The 27,316-nt window shown below is 43.0% G+C and overlaps 1 protein-coding gene across 3 annotated transcripts in view; it reads right to left on the reverse strand.

Annotated features, from left to right (window-relative positions):
- Window positions 1-835: 835 nt before the first annotated feature.
- Window positions 836-27,316, reverse strand: part of LOC144506399 (galactosylgalactosylxylosylprotein 3-beta-glucuronosyltransferase 1-like) — a 135,724-nt gene continuing 109,243 nt past the window's right edge. For all 3 annotated transcript variants that reach the window (XM_078232447.1, XM_078232448.1, XM_078232449.1), the window contains 2 exons: window positions 19,630-19,743; window positions 836-7,193 (listed from right to left, as the gene is read on the reverse strand). In XM_078232447.1, the coding sequence (XP_078088573.1) occupies window positions 19,657-19,743 (87 nt within the window). In that variant the 3' untranslated portion in view covers window positions 836-7,193; window positions 19,630-19,656. The remainder of the gene's footprint in view (window positions 7,194-19,629; window positions 19,744-27,316) is intronic.

Consider the following 27,316-nt stretch of genomic DNA (forward strand, 5'->3'; position numbering starts at 1 on the left):
CCCAATATTGGCCCTGGGGTTTTCACTCTGGGTTTTCGCCTCTCCCGGGAGATCACATGGTCTGGAATGGGGGGGTGGGGGTGAGTTAATAGGTTGTGATGAACAAAGCATCGTAGCTGTGAGGGACAGCTCGGTGGATAGGATATTAGGATGTAGATAGGCTGGAAAATTGGGCGGGGATCCTGGATTCAGGACTCAATCCTGGACCGGGGAGCGGCGCGGGCTTGGAGGGCCGAAGGGCCTGTTCCTGTGCTGTATTGTTCTTTGTTCTTTGTTCTATGTGTCATTCACCCATTTAAACATTCTGCTTTCAACACATTATCTTAAGTTATTAACAAACATGAGTCACTGGATACCCAACACAGAATCCTGGAGGAAATCTGCTGCTCACAACTTGGGCCAATATTTTCTGTTTTGAATTGAATTAATTTATTATTGTCACATGTATTGGGGTACAGTGAAAAGTATTGTTTCTTATCTACCTAATGAATAATCCCATTTACAATCTCAGGGTAGATGTTATGAGTTTGCACCACAACCATTAACTACATCTGAAAGATCTTACCATATACCCCGTGAAACAGCATCCACTTGTTCCAATGTGTTTGGAAGTGAATCAATAAGTTTGTTAGGCACATCCCTCTGTTAACGTGTCAACTTGGAGGTAATTGGCCCTTCTGGCAAAAGACCAAACTGTCTCCAATTATTTGTCCCTGCAGATCTGTTGAGTTTTGAGGTCAAGACAATTATATCTGGCACAGAACTCTATCAATTTACGTACACAGTGCTGAGTTTCTAATAACTGAAATATATGCACGAGATTCCTTTTACATTCTCATTGTACTTTTATTTTTTAGCTCACAGCCAGTAACACAAATGTTTTAATGCATTGAGCACTGTAGCAACATTTCAAATGCAACGTAAACATACAAGATTGTCATTTTGTTTAACACCATTAGAAGCTGTGAAAGCCTTTCATTTATTAAAAAAATGTTAACTCAAACACAGTGCTCCCTTGTCCAGCACCAACCTGTTCAGCTCTGGCAATAGTCGGGTTCTATTTTCTCTGCTCTGTCTATCCCCTCACTTGCCAAACTGCATTGGTGAGATGCAGTTCAATTAAAGATTTGAAACTAAATGATCAGATGACTCACAGAGTTTTAGAACTGTCACAAGAGCTACATCCTGTTGGCAAAACAGGGTTAATTCCCATTCAAAGGACTAAACGATCTTTCATCTAATTTGTCAGATTTTAGAATATTACAATAGCAATTTTAATTAACAGAACCAGTGCAATTTTTGAAAACAAAAAAAAAACAAGTGTACAAGGCCTGTGACAAGCTGCAAGATGAAAGAACAAAATTATTCTGAAAACGTTCAAAACGTCAAAAAATTCAGGCAGCACACAATAGGTTCATCAGAGTCTGAAAGACAAAGGGAAGGTTAATGCTTTGGTGAGGACCACCTGCATGGAGCTTTCCTGGTTTAAAAGGAGTCTTCATTAGAAACATCAACCAGTTGTTTCTCTCTCCAGGGTTTGATGAACCTGCTGAGCATTTCCAGCATATTCTGATTTGATTTCAGAAATCCAGCATTAACTTTCTCTCTCATGTTTGGAATACACAGTGTGATGTCTGATGTGTGATCTGGCTGAATTTTCTTTGAAAATGTTCTTTTGAATACAGGAGTGTCTCGAAGTGGCTGCTGCAAACTCAACTATTCCTTTTGTTGGACTGTTTGCATTCAGGGGCATCAAACCCATTAATGTCACCAGTTTAACACCACGACTGCATGATGGGGTGGACAATGCACAATGGAAACAATAGACAAATGTTAACATTGTTGTTAAAATAAGACAGTTTTGGCAATGTTTTACATCATGTTGAGATTGTAATTGTGATTAATTATTAGTGCAAACCCAGAGTGTTGTTTCCTGTTCCTTGCTTTTCCCATGAATATATTTATACCAGTCAGTCTCCTGTGACTTTGCAATGGGGGGTCAAGACCACTGCAGTATTCAAGTCAAGCAGGGGACATTGAACCAATGTTAGTAAAGGGCAAGTGAGAGGAGACAGGTGGGAGGATAAGAAGGGAGTTGGTGGGGTGAGAGAAAAGATGTGCAGGGGAAGCAGATGGGGAAAGGGAATGAGTGAAGGCGATGGGAATAATGGATGGGGAATAAGGGACAGAAGAACAAGGAGGGAAATGAGAGTTCACAGAGGGAGAAAAAGGAAAGATGAAAGCGCAGAGGGGATGAAGGAGTGGATGGAATGGGGAAGGGTAAAGCGATGGTGACAGAAGTGAAGGCAAACAATCACAGTAGAGGAAAGGAATAACCTTTTTGTGCACCTCATGATGGGGCAGGGACAAATGGTGAGGAACCAAAACTATTCCTTTCCTTTACAATTTCCTGCACGGACATGATGTACAATGGGGTTACTTAACAGAAAGGAGAAGGTCTTGAGTGAATGAAAAGAAATAAATTCAGATACGGCAACAATAGTTTGGGAGCTTGGGTATGTTTAACTTGCTTTCAAACATTATTTTATTGCCGCATGTTACTGGGGGCACGTTTAATAAGGAAGTTGGCAATTTATAATTCCACCAACAGATGTAATTGACACAATTCTTCACAATAGGTTCTTGCATTGACAGAGACTGTCATAGGAATTTCAGCGCATTTTGGAATGACATCTTAGAATCTTAGAAACCCTACAGTACAGAAAGAGGCCATTCGGCCCATCGAGTCTGCACCGACCACAATCCCACCCAGGCTCCATCCCCATATCCCTACATATTTACCCACTAATCCCTCTAACCTACGCATCCCAAGACACTAAGGGCATAGCCAATCAACCTAACCCGCACATCTTTGGACTGTGGGAGGAAACCGGAGCACCCGGAGGAAACCCACGCAGACACGGGGAGAATGTGCAAACTGCACACAGACAGTGACCCAAGCCGGGAATCAAACCCAGGTCCCTGGAGCTGTGAAGCAGCAGTGCTAACCACTGTGCCACCGTGCCGCCCCATCTTAGAATTCCCTCTGTAATTTTTATACCCGGCAATTTACCAATTTAGAAGAAGCATCAATCCATCTAATCCCATAAGGTGATGTTTAAACTAGGGGACACAGTTTTAAAAATAAAAGGAATATGAGAACATTTTTTTCACTCAGAGGGTCATTGGGCTGTGGAATTCTCTTTCCCAGAGGGTAATAAAGGTAAGGACATTGAAAATTTTAAAGGCTGAGTTTGATAAATTCTTGATTGACGAGAGTCGAAGGTTATAGAGGGTAAGCAGGAAAGTAGAGTTAAGGCCAGAACTAGCAGGACTATTCTCCCAGCCCACTGCACTGCTTTTTCAGCACAGGGAGACTCAAGTGGAGGCCATTTCACAAAATCCCAGCTGGGTGCCTCTGCGAGTCTCTGGGTGTAAACTTCCGGCATGGTCAGCTCCACACCAGAAATCAGTGCAGAGCTGCACCATTTATTATAATGTTTATTTACATACAATTTAAATGTAATTAGCGAGCCCGGGACTGAAACCTCCAGGCCAACTAGCCTCTCCCCTCCCTCAGAGGGGTAGTGTTGTGGGGTTCATGGGGCTGGCCAGTGATTGAACTGGCCAGTGATCGGGAGGCTGGCAGTGTGGGGTTACTGTGCATGAGCCAACTGATGTGCTGACAGATGGGTGCATGTGCAGTGGCCCGCTCAGTGCGATGCTGCCGGCCTCTCCAGCGTGAATAGGACCTGCCTGCAGCTTTTTTGCATGATTCACGCTGCAGTGCACAGAATGTGGGAGATTCATTTTGAAACTCCCGCTGAAAAAACCAGCGGGATTTACTCCAGTTTTTACACGAATTCGACACTTAGAATTTTTTGGGAGAGTTGCTCTCTAGGTCAGCCATGACCTTATCAGCTGGTAGAGCAGTTTAAGGAACCCGCTCCTAATTTGTATATGCATATATTTAAATGTGTGGTTGTTGATCAAGGTTGATCAAAGAGCCTTCTTTCATTCAATACCATCAAAAACAAGATTTATTGTGATTGGGGTGCTTCTGAAAGACCTTTGCATCTTCATTATATTATTTAAGTTTCTTAATTCAATTATGTTTTCATTCAAATAGTTTAGTGCAAAAGAATCACGGATCTGAATCATCAGGCATAGACTTAAAATTGGACCTGAGAGTTATGAGCAAATGTATGTCATGTTCATAACTAAACTTATTCATTGAAGCTACATTGTAGGTAAATGGGCTGCCTCTTGCACTAATTGCCAATCCTACATCTTGTACTTTTTTAGAAATCTCACAGCGCAACACAACTGAAAAATGTGAATGTAAGTATTATAGTAAATCCAGATAAATACGCTGAAATTTGCTGTCAAAGTGATGATGAGTTTAATACTATCTGTTACTAATGTGTAATTCACCCAGCAGCTTGTAACAGAGAAAAGCTATTCTGTGATTCATTGTAAATTGCTGGATAATCTCCAAGGCTCTGCTGTTGGCCTGAGAGAAACGGCAATTCACACTTAACCAACCTATGATTTCGAGAAATTGTGAATGAAACTCCCAGAAAGGAAATAAACATTCTTACTGGTAGTAAATTTTGCGAAATTTTTAAAATGAAAAAAGAATAATGCTTTCCTTTTCTTTCTGCCTTCTTTTCTCATTTGTCCAATCATCCTTTCCCTCTCTTCATTTCATTTCTTGTATATGATTTGATTCTATTTTAGAAAACACTGAAAATAAGCCATGCAGCAGCTGTGGAGAGAGAAACATTTCAGGTCAATGTGGCCTGCCGTTAGAACTGGAAAGTGTTTCATCTCTACAGCAAACACCTATTTTGTGAAGACAACATCCCTTTAAAATCCGAGCATGATTCCTCACTGCCGCATGTTTAGGTGTGGCTCCTTATTTTAATGTTCAAATGTGGAGAGCAGTTGTGCTTTGTACAGTCGAGGATTATTATTCTTTCAAAAGTTTTGTTGAACTGAGTGGAAACATTATGTTAATGACCTTTGTTGAAATGCAGGTCAGGGAACTGTCCTGTAACTGGGCATAAATTTATTTTACTTTGTTTATAAACAGATGAAAGGGCCAAAGATTAATTTCAGGCAATATGAATGCCTTATTGCAGCCAACAATTTATCAATTTAAATTCAATTATCTCTACAGTAACTTTAAGAATGAGAAAGGCTGTTCATTCCATTGAAAGCATATTTTTCTGGTCTCATGGTCCCCATTATAATACCCCTCCTTTCTGAAAATCTGTCATGTTTTGCCTCCAATATCTAGTCTGACACATTATTCCAAGCATTTGTTACTGTTTGAGTAGAGAAACATTGGTATAAAACAATTCCACACCAATTTACATTTATGTCCTTCGTTTTCGTTCATGTGGATGTGCTCAGCACTCTGGAGGAAGCTGGTCCACAACCCTTCTATCCAATTTGCACCACTGATGACCTGTCACACACAAGTGGGCTACCTTGCAAGGAATGATCAATGAACCAAATTCCAACGCTCCATCCAATGTAACATGCAACTCCTCTGAAACTCTCTCTTCTTTGAGCAGGAGAAGCTTTGACACAATCGTGACAAATGGGAGAAGTGGGGGTGTGTGTGACCATTCCTGACGGATCTCACCAAATTTGAGGAGAGGGCATCAACCTCCCTTAACCCTTTCATCCCCCCTCCCAAAGCCATTCCTCTCCCATATACACTTAAACCTGTCTTCCCCTGCTGCCTTTGCCAAATCCTTACCAACGCAGTGGTGTCCTATGCATGAAGATCCACCCAGCGTACGATGCATCATGTTTCCCTGCCGGGTCCAGTAGGTGTAGGCCTCCAGTACCATCTTTTCCTCAGATGTCCGTGATGTGAGTAACGCCCTAAAGGTGAATCCTGACTCTAGCATGCCATGCTGGCCCAGATATGTTCTGGACTGGTGTGTCTTCCTGCTGGCATAATGGAGAATCAGACAGGTGGGGGAGAGATGGTTGGATTCCAGTCAGGCTTTCATATGCTTCCCATTAGCGGAATGCAACTTGCTTTTACACGGGCTTCCAGCAGGATTCCTGAGCCGCTATGGTGGTATTCGTGGAAGATCCCGTTGTAAACTCACACTGGCGTGAAACCGATTTTTGTACCTCTCACTGAATTCTCCCCCCACTCCCTGCATGCCTTTAATCCCACCAGCGGGGAAGAACTCTGCCCGTGCTGTGAGCAGTGCTCTGCATAAGTTACTGAGACCTGTATTGTACAGTCTTGGCTGTATATTCCATTCTTCTATTTCCTTTCTTGAGTGCTTCATGACATTGCCAATCTGTCAAAAATGACGAGACTACAAGTCCTTGTCTTAGTCTCCTCTGCCATTTCAATGCCTTCCATTCTATACTTGCTGCGATTAAGATGTAAAACATAATATTTTATCAGTAATAAAACCTCAGCGAAATCTCAACAAAATCCGTGCATTAAAATTCATGTCACCTCATTAACATAATGCTTCCACTCTGTTCAAATTGACAGGTGATATGTCATAAGACATTTGAAACCCTGATTGATAGTAGTACGTTATTACTCAACCCATTGAAAGCAATTCTGTCCTTTTTGGCAGAGTGCACCGACAATTGTGCAGCAACAGTGTAATTATTAGTTGGACAGCTGAACATTATTTGACTGAAAGTGACTTTGAAGATTGCTTTTCTTTCAATTGAGCCGCAGGTTTAATTATTTTGGATGCCAACTTGTGGGGAAGGGTGGGGAGAGATCTTTCAGTCCAAATGACATAATCTCACAGGACAACATTCTGAATGATAATATATCACTCAATAACTGACTGTGGATTATGCGTAATCAAGTTTCAACAGCAAAAACAGTGTACTCCCACCTCCTAGAATAAGGTTCAAATCAGGCACACCAGCAGCATAGAGACTGAGTTTCAATCCTGGGGAAAAACATTCCATTCTTGTCAAACTGGTGCCCAGTGTTCGATTTTGAAAAAGAAGTCAACCACGGAAAAGTCTGACAATAATCTGCTTCATGCTGTTCTTAATAATTTAAAAGAAAACACAAGTAACTTAGTAGAACAGGTTAATTCTTTAAAGAATAGTGTATGAAGAAGAGTAGCATGGCTTCAAACTTTATTACGGTGGCTGTCATTTGGCAGAGAATCGTCACAAGATGCCTGAAAAAAACAAAAAAAAAATACATTGATTAACAGAAGGAAAGTTCTGGATAAGTGTCCATTTCTCTTCAAAGTTACTAAAATTCACCTCATCTGATGAATCAATCTTTGTTTGAGCTCTAGCATTGTTTTTATTTTAGTTTCATGTTGCTTACTTCAAAATTTCCTGGAGCAAATACAAAACCAGTACGAATTAACAGTCATTGACGGTAATACAGAAACATGACCTCTGACCTTCTTCAGTTGTCTGCCCGAAAGTAGGGCCATGACCACTATGGTTAGGACAAGGGGGCAGGTGGAACAGAGATTCAGCTCCATGCTGTTGGCATTAATTTGATTCACACTTGCACTCCAAGCGACCCTTGACCCCAAACGACCCAGTTTAACCTGAACTGCCCATGCCCTGAACCCCATGATTCGAAATCCAGAAAGATCCGAAATCCTATACAGCCTGGTCCTGAGGTTGCTGGTTTTTGAGACACTCGCTGGAATTCTGCCACGGAATTGGAGCGGGCAAGGGGCCAACAACGGAAATGTCCATTTACCTTGGATGGGAATTTCCGGTCTCAGTCGAGCGAGGCCATAAAATCTCGCCCACTGAATCTGTAGCAAGTAATTTTCAAATATGAGCCAATTTGTACTGTCGGCTTATGTCAATTAAAAAAAATATCTTTTCACGAAATGTAGGCATCACTAGCATTTTCATTGCCCATTCTCAATTGCCCTTGAGAAAGTGGGAGTGAACCACCTTCTTGAACTACTGTAGTCCATGTGGTGTAGGGACACTCACGGTGCTGTTAGGAAGGGAGTTCCAAGCTCTGCCTAAGCTGCTTTCAAACCATAAATCAATGATGAAAGGCATGGAACTCACTCCGACATGGTGGCACAGTGGTTAGCACTGCGGCCTCACAGCGCCAGGGACCCAGGTTCGATTCACGGCTTGGGACACTGTCTGTGTGGAGTTTGCATATTCTCCCTGTGTCTGCGTGGGTTTCCTTCGGGTGCTCCGGTTTCCTCCCACAGTTCAATGATGTGCAGGTTAGGTGAATTGGCCATGCTAAATTGCCCCTTGTGTCAGGGGAACTAGCTAGAGTAAAATGCATGGGGTTATAGAGATAGGGCCTGGGTGGGAATGTGGTTGGTGCAGATTCGATAGGTCAAATGGCCCGCCTTCTGCACTGTAGATTCTATGATTCCCCAACAGCAGTGTGGGTGTACCTACACCAAATAGACTGCAGTAGTTCAAGAAGGTGGAAGGATCATCATTGACAGCTTCTGTGCACCTGCAGCAGAGAGTGGCACTGGCAACAATTTGGGCATGGGCTCCTGCCCTCTCTGCCATATGACAACTGTCGGATTAGAAATGAGGGGATAGGTGTTAAAAGAGAAATGCAGGTTGCTAAATACATCTTTCTTCCGAACTTACTGCTCTCTTGAAACCTGTCTCTCCATCTTCCTGCTGTTGAAATTGAGAATTTGTATGATGTGAACTAGCGCACTATCATGCTGCTATGAAGCTGGCTAAAGTCTGTTAAATCTCAGATACACCATCAACACGGTTATCTTGCTATTTCAGTTTTTTCCTTTGCAAATCAATTCAAATACACCAAAGAAGGTAACATTGATGGGCATCCATTACCAAGTTACAGAGTGATGAGTAATGTGATCTCGACTTCCCAAGCAGGTATTCATTAACAGTGAAAAGGTACACAATCCATTTCCTGTGACCTTACTGGCTAACAGTGGAGGATTTTACTTCTTCCCTGCTCTTTCCTTCTTTGCTATTTGAATTTTGTGCTCTTGCTTTCCCTCAACTTATTTCCTGTGGCCTTTCCTGGGGGTCATTTTGATCAAAAGTGGAAAGCAGGTTCTAAAAGGGTGCTTAGGTTCCAAAGGGGTGCTGTGTTAATAAGGCATCCCTTTTGAAAGTATGGGTTTAGCACACAATATTTGAGCTAACTGATGATTATTATATGTTGACTTGCTTACAAGCACCAAAACTGACAATTGCAAGTTTAGCACTGAAGAGCAGATTAGACATAATTTTCTTGGAGTTGTACATGTAGCCTGCTTTCACTGTAGGTATGGAGTGTGCTGGCTAGGAGAAGAGCAAATGTAGAAGGAGGTGCCAGGGACATAGAGAAAAGGCACTCAGATTCTTTGGTGTGGGACTAGAAGTTTGAATGGAGGAGGCACAGAGTAGTGTCCTAGTCCCAAACATCTTCAGTTGCTTTATCAATGACCTTCCTTCCATCATAAGATCAGAAGTGGGGGTGTTCGCTGATGATTGCACAATGTTCAGCACCATTCCTGACTCCTCAGATACGGAAGCAGTCCATGTCCAAATGCAGCAAGACCTGGACAATATCCAGGCTTGAGCTGACAAGTGGCAAGTAACATTCGTGCCACACAAGTGTCAGGCAATGACTATCTTCAACAAGACAAAATCTAACCAGCTCCCCATGACATTCAATTGCTGGATTGACCGTTATCAACATCTTGGGGGTTAGGATTGACCAGAAACTGAACTGGACTAGCCATAAAAATGCTGTGGCTCCCAGAGCAGCTCAGAGGCTAAGAATCCTGTGGTAAGTAACTCACTCTCTGACTTCCCAAAGCCTGTCCACCATCTACAAGGTACAAGTCAGGAGTGTAATGGAATATTTTCCACTTGCCTATATAAATATAGCTCCAACAAGAAGCTTGACACCAACCAGGACAATGTGGCCCATTTGATTGGCACCCCAAACATTCACTCCCTCCACCAGTAATGTATAGCGTTAGCAGTGTGTACCATCTAGAAGATTCACTGCAGGAAATCACCAACGATCCTTAGGTAGCACTTTCCAAAGACATGACAGTTACCATCCAGAAGGACAAGGGTACCAGATACCTGGGAACACTACCAACTAGAAGTTCCCCTCCAAGCCACACACCACCCTGCCTTGGAAATATATCGCCATTCCTTCACTGTCACTGGGTCAAAATCCTGGAGCTCCCTCCCTAGCAGCACTGTGAGTGTACCTCCACCACATGGACTACAGTGGTTCAAGAAGGCAGCTCATTACCACCTTCTCAAGGGCAATTAGGGATGGGCAATAAATGTTGGCCGAGCCAGCAATGCCATGAATTAATTACAAAAAGAGGAGGAAGTCCACTGGGAAGAAGGAAGCCACAGAGGCAGTTAATGTAACAGATGTGAAAGGAGATGATGCCTAGGAGACCTGGCATCAGGACATGGCTTTATTGCTGCAGTAAGATTAGTGACTTGACATAAGTGGTCAAGTTAAGATCCCATCTCACAAACATATACTCAATAATGCCACCAGATCTTCACCAATATCAGAACCTCAACACACTTCATGCACTAAGTACAGTGACAGTCCCATACCTAATCATATTGCATCTGCAAAGGCTTTACTCAAACCTCAGATACCTCTCACAGATTTTCATACACATACAATTACTCCTCTCAGTACAATCATTCATAATCATGTCTCTTTAGTTTCCAGCACTGTAATAGGCAACAGCAGGATTTGACCAGTGGAAGGTCAACCACACTCATATGATATCACTCCCCTGGGCAAGACAGTGCTCATATTATTGTATAATAATTTTATTGAAATGGTAGGGGCTTAAAACGGAGGTTGCATTTGTTTTGGTAAGTTCCAAGTGGCAAATCAAAGACACGCTATCTGTCTTAAACCAGGCAAGGATGTTGTCCACAATTTTGTTGATTAAGAAAAAAATCCCTTTGATAGGTCTGTCAACAAGTTTAAAATGCTAATGGCTCAACACTTTGGCAGAAGGAAATGTAAATTCTCTTTATTGGTTGGTTTTGGAACAAACAGTTGAATATGATGGAGAAGCTTCCAGTTCTAAGTCATTATGCCATTGTGTCGCCATTAGCAAGTACATCAAAATAAATGATTTTACATCCAAGAAGCTCCACAGGGCGCATGACCTATTTCTGTCTGATTATCACATTCCAAAAACTTTAAACTTAAAAAAAATGAAAAAGTATACATTCATTTCTTGTGGGTTAGATCCAATTCTCTCATGTAAGTATTCCACTGTTTACCCCGAACCCATGTTTTGCTTTTCTATATCATTTTATCTGTCGAACATCTGGCACAATGGTTCAGCCTGTGTAAAATAGCATTTCTCCTCAATTCTATGGAAGATGGGAGATGTGGTAGGTACTTCATATATCCTCCGTTTACTGTTTAATTGCTGTATTAGTCCTGGAGTGTGCAAATCCAAATTTGGAGAAAATTATGTTGCTGGCTACAGTTCAAAATGGATACTGGCATCCATTTACAGAGTGTTACAAAACACCGTGTAACTACATCTGTATATCAGTATAACTGATATCTGCTTCAAGAAGACGACCATCATCCCGGTACCTAAGAAAAACCAAGCAGCTTGCCTTAATGACTATCGGCCGGTGGCTCTGACATCCATCATTATAAGAACATAAGAACTAGGAGCAGGAGTAGGCCATCTAGCCCCTCGAGCCTGCCCCGCCATTCAATAAGATCATGGCTGATCTGAAGTGGACCAGTTCCACTTACCCGCCTGATCCCCATAACCCCTAATTCCCTTACCGATCAGGAATCCATCTATCCGTGATTTAAACATATTCAACGAGGTAGCCTCCACCACTTCAGTGGGCAGAGAATTCCAGAGATTCACCACCCTCTGAGAGAAGAAGTTCCTCCTCAACTCTGTCCTAAACTGACCCCCCTTTATTTTGAGGCTGTGCCCTCTAGTTCTAGTTTCCTTTCTAAGTGGAAAGAATCTCTCCATCTCTACCCTATCCAGCCCCTTCATTATCTTATAGGTCTCTATAAGATCCCCCCTCAGCCTTCTAAATTCCAATGAATACAAACCCAATCTGCTCAGTCTCTGCTCATAATCAACACCCCTCATCTCTGGTATCAACCTGGTGAACCTTCTCTGCACTCCCTCCAATAGCATTTCTCCTCAATTCTATGGAAGATGGGAGATGTGGTAGGTACTTCATGTATCCTCCGTTTACTGTTTAATTGCTGCATTAGTCCTGGAGTGTGCAAATCCAAATTTGCACAATATATCCTTCCGCAAATAAGGGGACCAAACTGCACACAGTATTCCAGCTGTGGCCTCACCAATGCCCTGTACAGATGCAGCAAGACATCTCTGCTTTTATATTCTATCCCCCTTGCGATATAGGCCAACATCCCTTTTGCCGCCTTGATCACCTGTTGCACCTGCAGACTGGGTTTTTGCGTCTCATGCACAAGGACCCCCAGGTTCCTCTGCACAGCAGCATGTTGTAATTTCTTTCCATTTAGATAATCCAATTTGCTATTATTTCTTCCAAAGTGAATAACCTCGCATTTGTTAACGTTATACTCCATCTGCCAGATCCTCGCCCACTCACTCAGCCTGTCCAAATCTCTCTGCAGACCTTCTACGCCCTCCACACGATTCACTTTTCCACTTATCTTTGTGTCGTCTGCAAACTTTGTTACCCTACACTCAGTCCCCTCCTCCAGATCGTCTATATAAATGGTAAATAGTTGAGGTCCCAGTACCGATCCCTGCGGCACGCCACTAGTTACCATCCGCCAACCAGAAAAGTACCCATTTATTCCAACTCTCTGCTTCCTGTCGGATAGCTAATCACCAATCCAAACTAATACCCTACCCCCAACTCCGTGTGACCCAATCTTCTTCAGCAACCTTTTGTGAGGCACCTTATCAAACGCCTTTTGGAAATCCAAAAACACCGCATCCACCGGTTCCCCTCCGTCAACCACACTAGTCACATCTTGATTATGAAGTGCTTCGAAAGGTTAGTCATGGCATGAATCAATTCCAGCCTCCCAGACTACCTGGATCCACTACAGTTTGCCTACTGCCGCAACAGGTCCACAGCAGACGCCATTTCCCTGGCCCTGCACTCAACCCTGGAACACCTAGATAACAAGGACACCTATGTCAGACTCCTATTTATTGACTACAGCTCAGCCTTCAACACTATTATTCCCACAAAACTCATCTCCAAACTCCGTGGCCTGGGCCTCGGCACCTCCCTCTGCGACTGGATCCTGAACTTCCTAACTCACAGACCACAATCAGTAAGGATAGGCAACAACACCTCCTTCATGATCATCCTCAACACCAGTGCCCCAAAAGGCTGTGTTTTCAGCCCCCTACTATACTCCTTGTACACTTATGACTGTGCGGCCAAATTCCCCTCCAATTCGATTTTCAAGTTTTCTGATGACACCACCGTAGTTGGTCGGATCTCAAACAATGACGAGACAGAGTACAGGAATGAGATAGAAAATCTGGTGAATTGGTGCGGCAACAATAATCTCTCCCTCAATGTCAACAAAACAAAGAAGATTGTCATCGACTTCAGGAAGCGTAAAGGAGAACATGTCCCTGTCTACATCAATGGGGACAAAGTAGAAAGGGTCGAGAGCTTCACGTTTTTAGGTGTCCAGATCACCAACAACCTGTCCTGGTCCCCCCATGCCGACACTATAGTTAAGAAAGCCCACCAATGCCTCTACTTTCTCAGAAGACTAAGGAAATTTGGCATGTCAGCTATGACTCTCACCAACTTTTACAGATACACCATAGAAAGCATTCTTTCTGATTGTTTCACAGCTTAGTATGGCTCCTGCTCTGCCCAAGACTGCAAGAAACTACAAAAGGTCGTGAATGCAGCCCAATCTATCATGCAAACCAGCCTCCCATCCATTGACTCGGCCTACACGTCCCACTACCTCGGCAAAGCAGCCAGCATAACTAAGGACCCCACGCACCCCGGACATTCTCTCTTCCACCTTCTTCCTTCGGGAAAAAGATACAAAACTCTGAGGTCACATACCAACCGACTCAAGAACAGCTTCTTCCCTGCTGCTGTCAGACTTTTGAATGGACTTACCTTGCATTAAGTTGATCTTTCTCTACACCCTAGCTATGACTGTAACACTACATTCTGCACTCTCTCGTTTCCTTTTCTATGAACGGTATGTTTTGTCTGTATAGCGTGCAAGAAACAATATTTTTCACTGTATGCTAATACATGTGAGGTCCCAGAGGATTGGAGGATAGCTAATGTGGTCCCGTTATTTAAGAAGGGTAGGAAGGATAACTCAGGAAATTATAGGCCAGTGAGCTTGACGTCCGTGGTCGGGAAGTTGTTGGAGAGGATTCTTAGAGATAGGATGTATGCGCATTTAGAAAAGAATAAACTCTTTAACGATAGTCAGCATGGTTTTGTGAGAGGGAAGTCCTGCCTCACTAACCTGGTGGAGTTTTTTGAAGAAGTGACTAGAATCATTGACGAGGGAAGGGCCGTGGATGTCGTCTATATGGACTTTAGTAAAGCGTTTGACAAAGTCCCTCATGGTAGGTTGGTGCAAAAGGTTGGATCTCATGGGATAAAGGGGGAGGTGGCTAGATGGGTGGAGAACTGGCTTGGTCACAGAAGACAGAGGGTGGTAATGGAAGGGTCTTTTTCCGGCTGGATGCCTGTGACTAGTGGTGTTCCGCAGGGCTCTGTACTGGGACCTCTGCTGTTTGTGATTTATATAAACGATCTGGAAGAAGGTGTAACTGGGGTGATCAGTAAGTTTGCGGACGACACGAAAATGGCTGGACTTGCAGATAGTGAGCAACATTGTCAGCGGCTACAGAAGGATATAGATAGGCTGGAAATTTGGGCAAAGAAATGGCAGATGGAGTTCAATCCAGATAAATGCGAAGTGCTGCAATTTGGTAGAACTAACGTAGGGGGGAGCTATACGATAAATGGCAGAACCATAAAGGGTGTAGATACGCAGAGGGACCTAGGTGTGCAAGTCCACAGATCCTTGAAGGTGACGTCACAGATGGAGAAGGTAGTGAATAAGGCATATGGCATGCTTGCCTTTATAGGACGGGGCATAGAGTATAAAAATTGGGGTCTGATGTTGCAGTTGTATAGAACATTGGTTCGGCCGCATTTGGAATACTGAATCATAGAATCCCTACAGTACAGAAAGAGGCCATTCGGCCCATCGAGTCTGCACCGACCACAATCCCACCCAGACCCTACCCCCATATCCCTACATATTTTACCCACTAATCCACGCATCTCAGGACACTAAAGGCAATTTTTTTTAACCCGCACATCTTTGGACTGTGGGAGGAAACCGGAGCACCCGGGGGAAACCCACGCAGACACGAGGAGAATGTGCAAACTCCACACAGACAGTGACCCAAGCCGGGAATCGAACCCAGGTCCCTGGAGCTGTGAAGCAGTAGTGCTAACCACTGTGCTACTGTGCCGCCCCAGTTCTGGTCGCCACACTACCAGAAGGACGTGGAGGCTTTAGAGAGAGTGCAGAGAAGGTTTACCAGGATGTTGCCTGGTATGGAAGGGCTTAGTTATGAGGAGAGATTGGGTAAACTGGGGTTGTTCTCACTGGAAAGACGGAGGGTGAGGGGTGACCTAATAGAGGTGTATAAAATTATGAAAGGCATAGATAGGGTGAACGGTGGGAAGCTTTTTCCCAGGTCGGTGGTGACGTTCACGAGGGGTCATAGGTTCAAGGTGAGGGGGGGGAGGTTTAACACGGATATCAGAAGGGCGTATTTTACACAGAGGGTGGTGGGGGCCTGGAATGCGCTGCCGGGCAAGGTGGTGGAGGCAGACACACTGGGAACGTTTAAGACTTATCTAGGTAGCCACATGAACAGAGTGGGAATGGAGGGATACAAAAGAATGGTCTAGTTGGGACCAGGGAGCGGCGCGGGCTTGGAGGGCCGAAGGGCCTGTACCTGTGCTGTATTGTTCTTTGTTTGTTATGTGACAATAATAAATCAAATCGAATCAAATCAAATCTATTTACAGAGTGTTATAAAACACAATGTAACTACATCTGTATATCAGTATAACTGGTATCTATTTAGAGAGTGTTACAAAACACAATGTAACTACATATGTATATCAGTATAACTGGAGAGAGAGAGTGTTAGAAACAACAATGAAATTTCTCTGGAAGGCAGCAGAGCCACAACAGTAATTGGGACAATAATTAGTTTTGATATGATTTATGTTATTGCATGAAAATAATGAAGTTTCACTAAACACTTTCACATGGGACTTATCTCAGTCAATTATCTCTGCTCCAAGACATCACTGCAGATATTCCTCAGGGTAGTGTTCTAGGCCCGATCAGCTTCAGCTATCTCATCAAAGGCCTTTACTCCATCATAAGCACAGTAGTGGGGATGTTCATTGTACAGTGTCCAGTACCATTCGCAACTCTTCAGATACTGAAGCAATCTGGATCCACATGCGTCAAGACCCGGTCAGAATTCAGCCTTGGGTTAATAAGTGGCAAGCAGTAATCACGGCAAAAACGTGCCGTCTCCAACATGAGGAAACCCTCTCCCATTGACATTCAATGACATTATTATTGTCGAAATGCCCACAAATATCCTGGGGACTTACTATTGATGAGACATATAACTGGACTAAATGAGTAGATTAGTGGCTAGGAATTCTAAAGTGAATATCACTCCTCCTGACTCTCCAAAACCTTTCCCCCACCTACAAGGCACAAGTCAGGAGTGTGATGGAATACTCTCCCCTTGCCTGAAATGAGTGCAATTTCAACTACACACAAGAGGTTCAACACCATCCAGGACAAAGTGTCCTGCTTGATTGGTACCCCATTTTCCACCTCAAACATCCATTCTCTCTGCCACAGTCCAACAGGGACAGCAGTGTACACAGGCTATCCCTGCAGCAATTTGCCTCCTTCAACAGCACCTTCCAAATCCTTGCTCTTGGAAGAACAGGAGCAGCAAATGTATGGGAAAACCTCCACCTACAAGTTTCCCTCCAAACAACACACCACCCTGTCTTGGAATTATACTGTAAGAAGTCTCACAACACCAGGTTAAAGTCCAACAGGTTTATTTGGTAGCAAATACCATAAGCTTTCGGAGCGCTGCTCCTTCGTCAGATGGAGTGGAAATGTGCTCTCAAACAGTGCACAGCGACACAAAATCAAGTTACAGAATACTGATTAGAATGCGAATCCCTATAGCTAGCCAGGTCTTAAAGGTACAGACAATGTGGGTGGAGGGAGCATTAAACACAGGTTAAAGAGATCTCTTTAACCTGTGTTTAATGCTCCCTCCACCCACATTGTCTGTACCTTTAAGACCTGGCTGGCTGTAGGGATTCGCATTCTAATCAGTATTCTGTAACTTGATTTTGTGTCTCTGTGCACTGTTTGAGAGCACATTTCCACTCCATCTGATGAAGGAGCAGCGTTCCGAAAGCTTATGGTATTTGCTACCAAATAAACCTGTTGGACTTTAACCTGGTGTTGTGAGACTTCTTACTGTGTTCACCCCAGTCCAACGCTGGCATCGCCACATCTTGGAATTATACTGCCATTCCTGCACTGTTGTAGGATCAAAATCTTGTAACTTCCTCCCTAACACTGCTCTGTGTGTTCCGATACAATGTGGACTGCAGTCGTTCAAGAAGGTGGCTCACCACCACCTGCTTAAGGCCAATTGGCTATGGAAAACAAATGCCAGGCTTGCCAGCGGTGCCCACATCCCATGATGTGACATGTCGCATACCTGCCCAGGGGCAGCATGGTAGCACAGTCGTTAGTACTGCTGCCTCACAGTGCCAGGGACCCGGGTTCGATTCCCAGCTTGGGTCACTGTCTGTGTGCAGTTTGCACATACTCCCCGTGTCTGCGTGGGTTTCCTCTGGATGCTCTGGTTTCCTCCTACAGTCCAAAGATGTGCAGGTCAGGTGAATTGGCCATGCTAAATTCTCCCTCAGTGTAACCGAACAGGTGCCAGAGTGTGGCGACTAGAGGATTTTCCCAGTAACTTAATTACAGTGTGAATGTAAGCTTACTTGTGACTACTAAATAAACTTTAACTTTAAAAAAAGTCTTCCAATCAATCTTTATAAACAGACAGTTACTGGCGTTTCATACCTTATTATAGACTTGCCAGCTATTCAATGGTATTCATTCAAAAGTAGATGAATATCAGCTTCTTTGAAATCTATATTTTAAAAGGGAGTTAAATTGTGTATTCTTCAAGGTGGATGGCTATCGGATGAGTGAATGGAACATTTTTCAATTTATCATACTCAATGTCAGAATGAGCTGGTGAAGAGAGGTTCCTTCACAGCATCACAATGATATATCCTCACCTCAACCTCGCATCAATCATTCCTAAAAATCTCCATTTCACTTCACGGAGTTATGCGCTCAGAGAACTACTTTCATGCCAGTACTGGCATGGTGGCAGGTTTCTGGACCTGATTCATGAACAAATTGAGATTGAGATTTCATCCTGAGTATATGGGCTGGATTCAGATCCAAATTCCAGAGGCTTAAAGAGAGTTAACCCAAAAGGAGCCATCCAAGATATAATTCACTTCACATTCTGTGTACCGTTCAGGAATTGGGTCATTGTCAAGTGTCTGGTTGTCCCTGGCACTCGGGCAGTGTTGCTGAACAGCTAGGATTCTGAAAATGCTTGCCTGCTATGCAGACAGTGTATTCCCCTCCAACCTCACATCTCAAGGTCCACATTCCCTGTCCCCTCATGTGACTGAATATTGAACAGTATTTATCCCTTGGGAGGCATCGTTGGGAGGTAAAGTGATTCCAGCCTCACCAACAGTTGCTAAATGGTCCACGTTCTGTAGTAAAATTAAGCTGGCCTTGCCTCTCAATAGCACTTCTCAATTTAGTCTCCCTGCTATGAATAGAGAGAAAATTACGCATAAATGCCAGTCAATTCAAAAGCTCCTTGGGAGCTAGAGGAGAGTTACACTGGGTAGGAATAGGTAATAGACATATCAGTGGCAGGGAGGAAGGGTAGTCAGAGGTGAATATGTGATCAAAGACACAGACTTATTTGGGGAACAGAGTCAGTTCCGATGTCTGCCACTCTGCAAAGTAAATTGAAATCAAGAGTTCAGGTGTTTAGTTGTGTTACCGTAATAACCTTCAGGCAATGCTCTGACAGTATTTAATTCATCTTGATGAAGTGAAAAATGCTCAATAGTGCCCATTCATGTCTCATTTGGGCATGTTAAGAATGCATATCCAAAAGTAGTTAATGTTAAGCTTGATTTAATGCTCCTTTGAATTCACAATGATTCTAATCTGTGCATTAATAAAAATCCTAATACATTTGGTTTAACCTCTTTAAGTACATGATGAATTCAGACTCAACAATATTTTGTTCAGGATTGTCGCTTTACCATATTTTCCTAACAAACGTTCTCTTGTGGTCTATCTGGGAATAGATAAATAGCTAGATAGACCAAAAGGGTACGTTTGTTAGAAAAATAGCTAAACATTAACTGGTGAGCCCGCTGCAATAAAATGACACTTACAGAAAATGTCTCCCATCTCAGTGTAGTTCACACCTCAAGTCTTGGATCAGTGAATCCATTTTTTCCTTCATTTGTAAGAATAGGTTTTTCAGTCCGCGTGTGCCACACCAGGATCTGTAAAGCAATCATCAAATAAAACAATGACAGCATTAACAATTTGTGGTGTGCAGTATGACACTATAGTAAGACACACAAGGCTTACCTCACTGGGAGAGATTCCTGCCATTTAGTGTTGTCTAGGCATTGGGGTTTTTCAGTGGATTGTCCACTAAAATGTATTTTTCCACCTCCGCTGTGCCTGATAATTTGGAACTAAGTGTTATTAAGGTTGTTAAAAGGTAAGTAAAGCAGTTGCTAGCTCCAACTTTACTGTGCCCATTTGGTTTTTATCTTGGCAAATTATCATATGCCTAACATGCGCTGACCTGTGTCCCACTTTAATTTACTTGCATGAGCAAACATCTAAATAACATATCTGTTCACATAAATATTGTACCATGAAATCATAGCATGCAAACATTTAAATCCCCCCTCAGAAAAGTATTGTACATATAAACTAATGTATCAATAGATCATGTAGTTTGTAACTGTTGCGTTCACACAATGAAACTTACAAAAAAATCTACAGCTGTTAAATAATTTGATTTTTTAATAGGAACTATTCTTTATTTCTCATGAACAGTTGGGAAAAATGCAATGTAGTATTGTTATATTTAAAGCTGTCTCACAACACCAGGTTAAAGTCCAACAGGTTTATGTGGAATCTCAAGCTTTCAGAACGCTGCTTCTTCATCAGGCGAGTGGACTTTTTTTTACAATTGCAAGATAATGATTGAAATGTGAGTCTTTTCAAGTAATCAAGTCTTTACAGGTACAGACAATGTGAGTGGAGAGAGGGATAATCAGGTTAAAGAGATGTGAATTGTCTCAAGCCAGGACAGTTAGTAGGATTTTGCAAGCCTAGGCCAAATGGTGGGGGTTACATATAGTGCAACATGAACCCAAGATCCTGGTTCAGGCCATCCTCATGCGTGCGGAACTTGGCTATCAGTTCCTGCTTGGTGCTTCTGCATTGTTATGTGTCTTGAAGGCCGCCTTGGAGAACGCTTACCCGAAGATCAGAGGCTGAATGCCCTTGGTTGCTGAAGTGTTCCCCGACTGGAAGGGAACACTCCTGCCTGGTGATTGTCGCACGGTATCTGTTCATCCATTGTTGTAGAGTCTGCATGGTCTCGCCGATGTACCATGCCTCGGGACATCATTTCCTGCAGTGTATGAGGTAGACAACGTTGGCCGAGTCGCATGAGTATGCACCGTGTACCTGGTGAGTGCTTTTCTCACATTTGATGGTGGTATCCATGTCGATGATCCGACACATCTTGCAGAGGTTGCCGTGGCAGAGTTGTTGGTGCCGTGGTCACTGTTCTCCTGAGGAAGGAGCAGCGCTCTGAAAGCTCGTGATTCCAAATACACCTGTTGGACTTTAACCTAATGTGTGAAACTTACTGTGCCTACCCCAGTCTAATGCTGGTATCTCCACCTCATATTTAAAGTTGTCTACAACTCATATCTGGAACAATTTTCATGTATTTTTAAATTATTTTCACGGGATGTGGGTGTCATTGACGAGGCCAGCACTTACTGCCCATCCTTAACTGTCCTCGAAAGCGAGTTGCCTTCTTAAATATTGCAGTCTGTGTAGTGCAGGTACACTCACATTGCTGCTAGGGAGGGAGTTCCAGGATTTAGGAACTAAATTTTGATATTAAGTTATTTTGATTTATATCTGGCTTGATGTTACTCTGAGGGTATCTATCAATCTTACTTCTTTCCTCACGCAAGTAATCAAAACTTTGCATCCAGTAATTTGTATAAAATATAGGAACATAGACCCCATGATAGGCCATTCAGCTCTTCAAACCTGTTCTGCCATTCATTTGGATCATGGTTGATTGATAACCTCAATTTTGTTTAAGTGCCTATGAACCATATTCCTTGATTATCTTTACTAATTTAAATTTACTTGTTTTAAATTTCAATTGACTTCACATCTACAGCCTTTTAGAGAGAGTGTTCCAAATAGAAGCAGGAATGGGCCATTCGGCCCTTCGAGCTTGCCCTGCTATTCATTTTGATCATGGCTGATCATCAAATTCAATATCCTGATTCCCCCATATCCCTTGATCCCTTTAGCCCTTAGAGCTATATCTGTTTTTTTCTTGAAATCAGTCAACGTTTAAGCCTCAGCTACATTCTGTGGTCGTGAATTCCACACATTCACCGCCCTCTGGGTGAAGAAATTTCTCACCTCAGTTTTAAAAGATTTACTCCTTATCCCCAAACTATGACCGTTAGTTCTGGACTCCCTCACCATTGGGAACATTCTTTCTGAATCTACCCTGTCTAACTCTGTTTCAACTACCCTTTCTGTGAAAAACTGTTTCCTGATTTCACTCCATAATGTCCTCACTCTGACTTTAACATTATATTTATTTGTTCTGAAATTCCCAGCACTGGTAATAGTGGTGAGAGATTTGTGCTGCCTCTTCGGGAAGATCCAGTGAACCACAAACCAATCAAGCAATGGCGAGGCCACCACTGGACCTTCCCCTGGAATCAAGACCCCAAGGGCCTACCGAGAGTTGCTAGCCAATCAGAAGCTGACAACTCTTCTGCTCAGCAGCACCTGGTTGCCACTGGAAAGATGGGCACCGGAGTCCGAGGCCGGCAGGCCACAGGTAAATAATGTGGGGAGGGCTTTGTGGGACAGAAGTCATCGGGAGAGAGGTGCAGAAGAAGCAAGAGCATGGGTGGCTCTCAGCAGGCTCCCTCTACCTAATGTCGAGACCTTCTATCGTGTACTGAGTGTCTTCCCACCCTCTGCAGCCCCTGACTGGATTTACCTTCTGTGCAGACTGCAGGACAATGGGTCCACCTGCAGCTGATTAATACCAGTGGTGATGGGATGATGCCCTTAAGTGGTTATTAATTGGCCATTAATAAATGAATGAATGAATCTTTAATGGTCTCAATAGGTGAAGATGTTCAGCTCTCACAGAGAGAGAGAGAGGCTGGCTGGCTCTCATAGCTGCATTTATGTCTTTAAAAAAAGCCTAATCTCACTAGAGAAGACAGCAGAAGAAGACAGAAGTTCCAGACAGAAGAAAAGAACAGAGAAGACGAGAAGATTCCAGAACATGACAAACCTAGTTGTAATTTTGAGAGTGACTAAAAATTCTATTTTTTTACTAATAAGTGGGAGTTGTATTTATCTAAACAGCATTCCATTAGAATAGTGTTTTATTCGGTTTGTTAGTAGTTTAGTTAACCTGTTCACTGTTAGTTAGATAAATAAAGTGTTACTTGTTGATTTTACAGAGAGAGTCTCAGGTAGTTATTTTGATTTAACCACTAAAAGTTGCTGAAGAACAGATCGTACTACTTCTCACACACTTTAGCAGATTATGAGGTGAGGTACTCCTCTTTGAGTGGTTAAGTGTTAGTTCTCAGAGGGGGGATCAACCTTCGCTTAATAACAGATTGGGGGCTCGGGTCCTGGATTTGAACAGTCCTCAATCTTTAAATAAACCTTAAGTGAGAAGTGGAAGATCTGTTAACCGACAACAAGCTGGTTAAATCAAAAGTGGGGAAATGGCTCTTAACGTTGCTAAAGAAGTTCTGGGGGTTGAAGATGCTTCCCAAATTTGCCAAGAAAGTTTAGAAAGACAGAAAAGGACGGCACTTATAGAATTGGCAAAGAGGCTGAAATTGAGTTGATCCAGGGATAATGGGAAAGCTGAAATTGTAACGGAGATAGCCAAGCATTTAGGTATATCAGAGAAACAGTCAAGTGCAGTGGTGTTGGAAAAAATTAAATTGCAAATTAGATGATTAGAGTTAGAAAATGAACTTAAAGGGCTGGAGTTAGAAAAAGAGAGAGAAAAGAGAGAGGAAGGCCCTAGCAGAAGAAAGGGAAAAAAAGAGAAGAATGAGAAAGTGAAAGATTGTTTGAGTTGGAAAAGATGAAGTTGGAATTTGAAGCAAAAAGACTTCAAATGACAGAAGTACAAGATGAAGTGATAGTGAGCAAGCTCAGCATAGCCAACCGTCTGGTGGGGATATATACAAATACGTCCAAACATTACCAAAATTTGATGAAAAAGATGCAGAAGCCTTTTTCATTTCCTTTGAGAAATTGGCTACACAGATGAAATGGCCAGAGGAGGAGTGGGTGATGTTAATTCAGACCAAATTGGTAGGCAGGGCTACTGAGGTGTTTGCAGCGCTGTCAGGAAAGTATGAAGAAATAAAGAAGGCTGTTTTGAGTGCTTACGAATTGGTACCAGAAGCATATGGACAACGGTTCAAAAATGTAAGGAAGGAACCAGGTCAGACATAAATCGAGTTTGAAAGAATTAAGCAGAGCAACTTCGATAGATGGGTGAGAGCATTAAAGATAGAAAAGACATATGAGGCTATTAGAGATATTATTTTGCTGGAGGAGTTTAAAAACTCACTTCCAGAAGTGACTCAACTGATGTTGAGGAGCAGAAAGTTGAAACAGCGAGAAGAGCTGCAGAGATGGCAGATGAATACATATTGGTGCATAAATTGAAATGGCTTCTGACAGCAATTTCACTCCATGAGGGATAGAAATTGGGAAAGGGGGAGATCCTTCTATGATCACACTGGGAACAGTTGGGAAAAGGGTGGAAAAGAGGTGAAAAACCTCAGGTGTTTTCACTGTAATAAGGTGGGACACACAAAGGCACAGTGCTGGTGGCTTAAGAAAGGCACTGGGAAAAAGGATGTGGTAAAAGATGCTCAATCAGTGGGATTAGTTAAAACAGTGAAGGAAATCTCAAGATAAGTCAAGGAGCTGGAGGGAGAGTGCACAGCCTAGGCATTGGTTGGATGATAAGATAGCACCCAATCTTTTCGAAGACTTACTCAGGTAGAATGGGGGAGTAGGTAAAGAAGTTAAATATTGAGAGATACGGGAGCTAGTCTCTCGCTAGTAATAAGAGATGAAAATATTTGCACTCCTTCTGAAATATTGCCTGAGAGAGTGGTAATCTGTGGAATAAATGGAGAGAGGAGTACTGTTCCCCTGTGTAAAATAAGGCTAGATAGTCCAATCAAGACTGGAGAAGTGACAGTGGGAGTGATGGAAAACTATTAGATTAGTGATTGTACTTATCCTGCTATTCAAACACAATCCAATTCTTAAATAATGAATTCAAATACACTTGGGCTAATACATGTTAAATGATCACTTCCTTCAGTGGGCCTAAAAGGCAGAACAACTGCAGATATTTTTCTGATTCATTCACAGGATATCATTGGCAAAGCGAGGAACTTGCGGGTTGAGGTGTTCCCATGCACCAGTTGCCCCTCAAGGTGCTAGACATTACGGGTTTGAAAGGTGCTTGTGAAGGAGAATTGGTGAGTTGCTGCAATGCATCTTGTAGATGGTACACTCTGCCACCACTGTGCATCAGTGGTGGAGGGAGTGAATGTTTAAGGTGATGGATGGGCTGCAGATCTAGGGGGTTGCTTTGTCCTGGATAGTGTCAAGCCTCTTGTGTGTTGCTGGAGCTGCACTTATACAAGCAAGTGGTGAGTATTCCATCACACTCCTGATCTGTGCCTTGCTAATAGTGGATAGGCTTTGGCAACTCAGGGGGCGAGTTACTCGCTGCAGAACTCCCAGCCACTGATCTGCTCTTGTAGCCACTATAGTTGTGTGGCTGGTCCAGTTCAGCAATGCTAACCCCAAGGATGTTGATCAAGGGGGATTCAGTGAAGATTATGCCATTGAATGGCAAGGCGAGATAATTAGCATCTCCATTGGTGGAGATGGTCATTACTTGTAACTTATCAGCCCAAGCCTAAATATTGCCCAGCTTTGTTCCATATGGACACAGACTACTTTGGTATCTGAGGAGTCACAAATGATGCTGAACATTCTACAGTCATCAGCAAACATCCCCACTTCTGACCTTATCTTGGTGGGACGTTCATTGTTGAAGCAACTGAAGATAGTTGGACCTTAGGTACCACCCTTAGGACTCTTGCAATGATGTCCTGGAGCTAAGATGATTGACCTCCAACCACCACAACCATCTTCCTTTGTGTCAGGTACGACTTGAACCAGCGGAGGGTTTTCCATACTCAGCCAAATGTTGCCTTGATGTCAAGGGCAGTCACTCTCATCTTACCTCCGGAGTTTAGCTCTTTTGCCCATGTTTGAACATGGCTTTATGAGTCAGGAGCCAAGGGCCCATGTGGAACTTAAACTGAGTGACTGTGAGCAGGTTATTGCCAAGTAAGTGCCGTTTGGTTACACTGTCGATGACAACTTCTATCAATTTTCTGATTATTGAGAGTAGATTGAAGGGATGTTGTTTGGTTGGATTGGATTGCATTTGTCCTGTGTTTTGTGGACAGAACATACATGGGCAATTTTTCACATTGTCAGGTAGATGCCAGTGTTATAATAGTTCTAGAGCACAAGTCTTCATGACTACCGTCACAATGTTATCAGAGCTTTTGCAGTATGCAGTGTCCTCAGTCATTTCTTGATAGCATGTGGAGTGAATCAAGTTGGCTGAAGACTGGCATATGTGATGCTGGATGCTGGGGACCTCATGAATCATCCACTCAACACTTCTGGCTTAAGATGGTTGCAAATGCCTTGCACTGATGTCCTGAGCTCCCTCATCATTGATGATTCGGGATATTTGTGGAACCTCCTCCTCCAGGTAGTTGTTTAATTGTTCACCATCATTCATGGCTGGATGTGGCAGGACTACAGAGCTTAGGTCTGATCCACTGGCTGTGGGATTGCTTAACACTATATATCACAAGCAGCTTCTGCTATTTAGAATGCATGTGTTCCTGTGTTGTAGCTTCACCAGGTTGACACCTCATTTTTGCTATTTCTGGTGCTGCTCCTGGTATACTCCCCTACAATCTTCATTGAACTTGGTTTGATGGTATTCATAAAATGATAAGATCATAAGGAATAGGAGCAGGAATAGGTCATCTGGCCCCTCGAGCTTGTTGCACCATTCATTGTGATCTGATGGTGGCCTTAATTCCACCTTCCCACCTGCCTATCATCAAAAATCACCCTTGAATATATTTAATCACCCAGCAACATTGATCTCTGTGGAAGAGAATTTCGAAGACAAACCACTCTCTGAGAGAGGGAGAGAGAGAGACCCTCATGACTGTTTGAAATCAAGGACCCCATGTTTTTAAACTATGCCCCTTAGTTCTAGCCTGTCTTGCGAGGGGAAAATTCCTCTCAGCATCCTCCCCGTTAAACCCCCTCAGGATCTTATATCTTTCAATAACATCACCTCTCAGTCTTCTAAACAATGATTATAGGCCCAACTTACTCAATCCTTCCTCACAACACAACCACTTCATCCCAGGAATCAGCCAAGTGAATCTTCTTGGAACTTCTTCCAATGAAGTATTTTTCTCCTTAACTTAAGGAGACCAAAACTGTACACAGTGTGCTAGATGTGGTCTAATCAATAACCTGTACAAAGATTTCCCTGCTTTTATACTCTATCCCTCTTACAACAAAAGCCAACATTCTGTTTGCCTTTCTAATTACTTGTTTTCTTTCATTCCTTCCTGGGATGTGGGCATTGCCAGCTGGGCCAGCATTTAT

This window comes from Mustelus asterias, chromosome 17 (assembly GCF_964213995.1).
Source record: "Mustelus asterias chromosome 17, sMusAst1.hap1.1, whole genome shotgun sequence".
Taxonomy (NCBI): domain Eukaryota; kingdom Metazoa; phylum Chordata; class Chondrichthyes; order Carcharhiniformes; family Triakidae; genus Mustelus; species Mustelus asterias.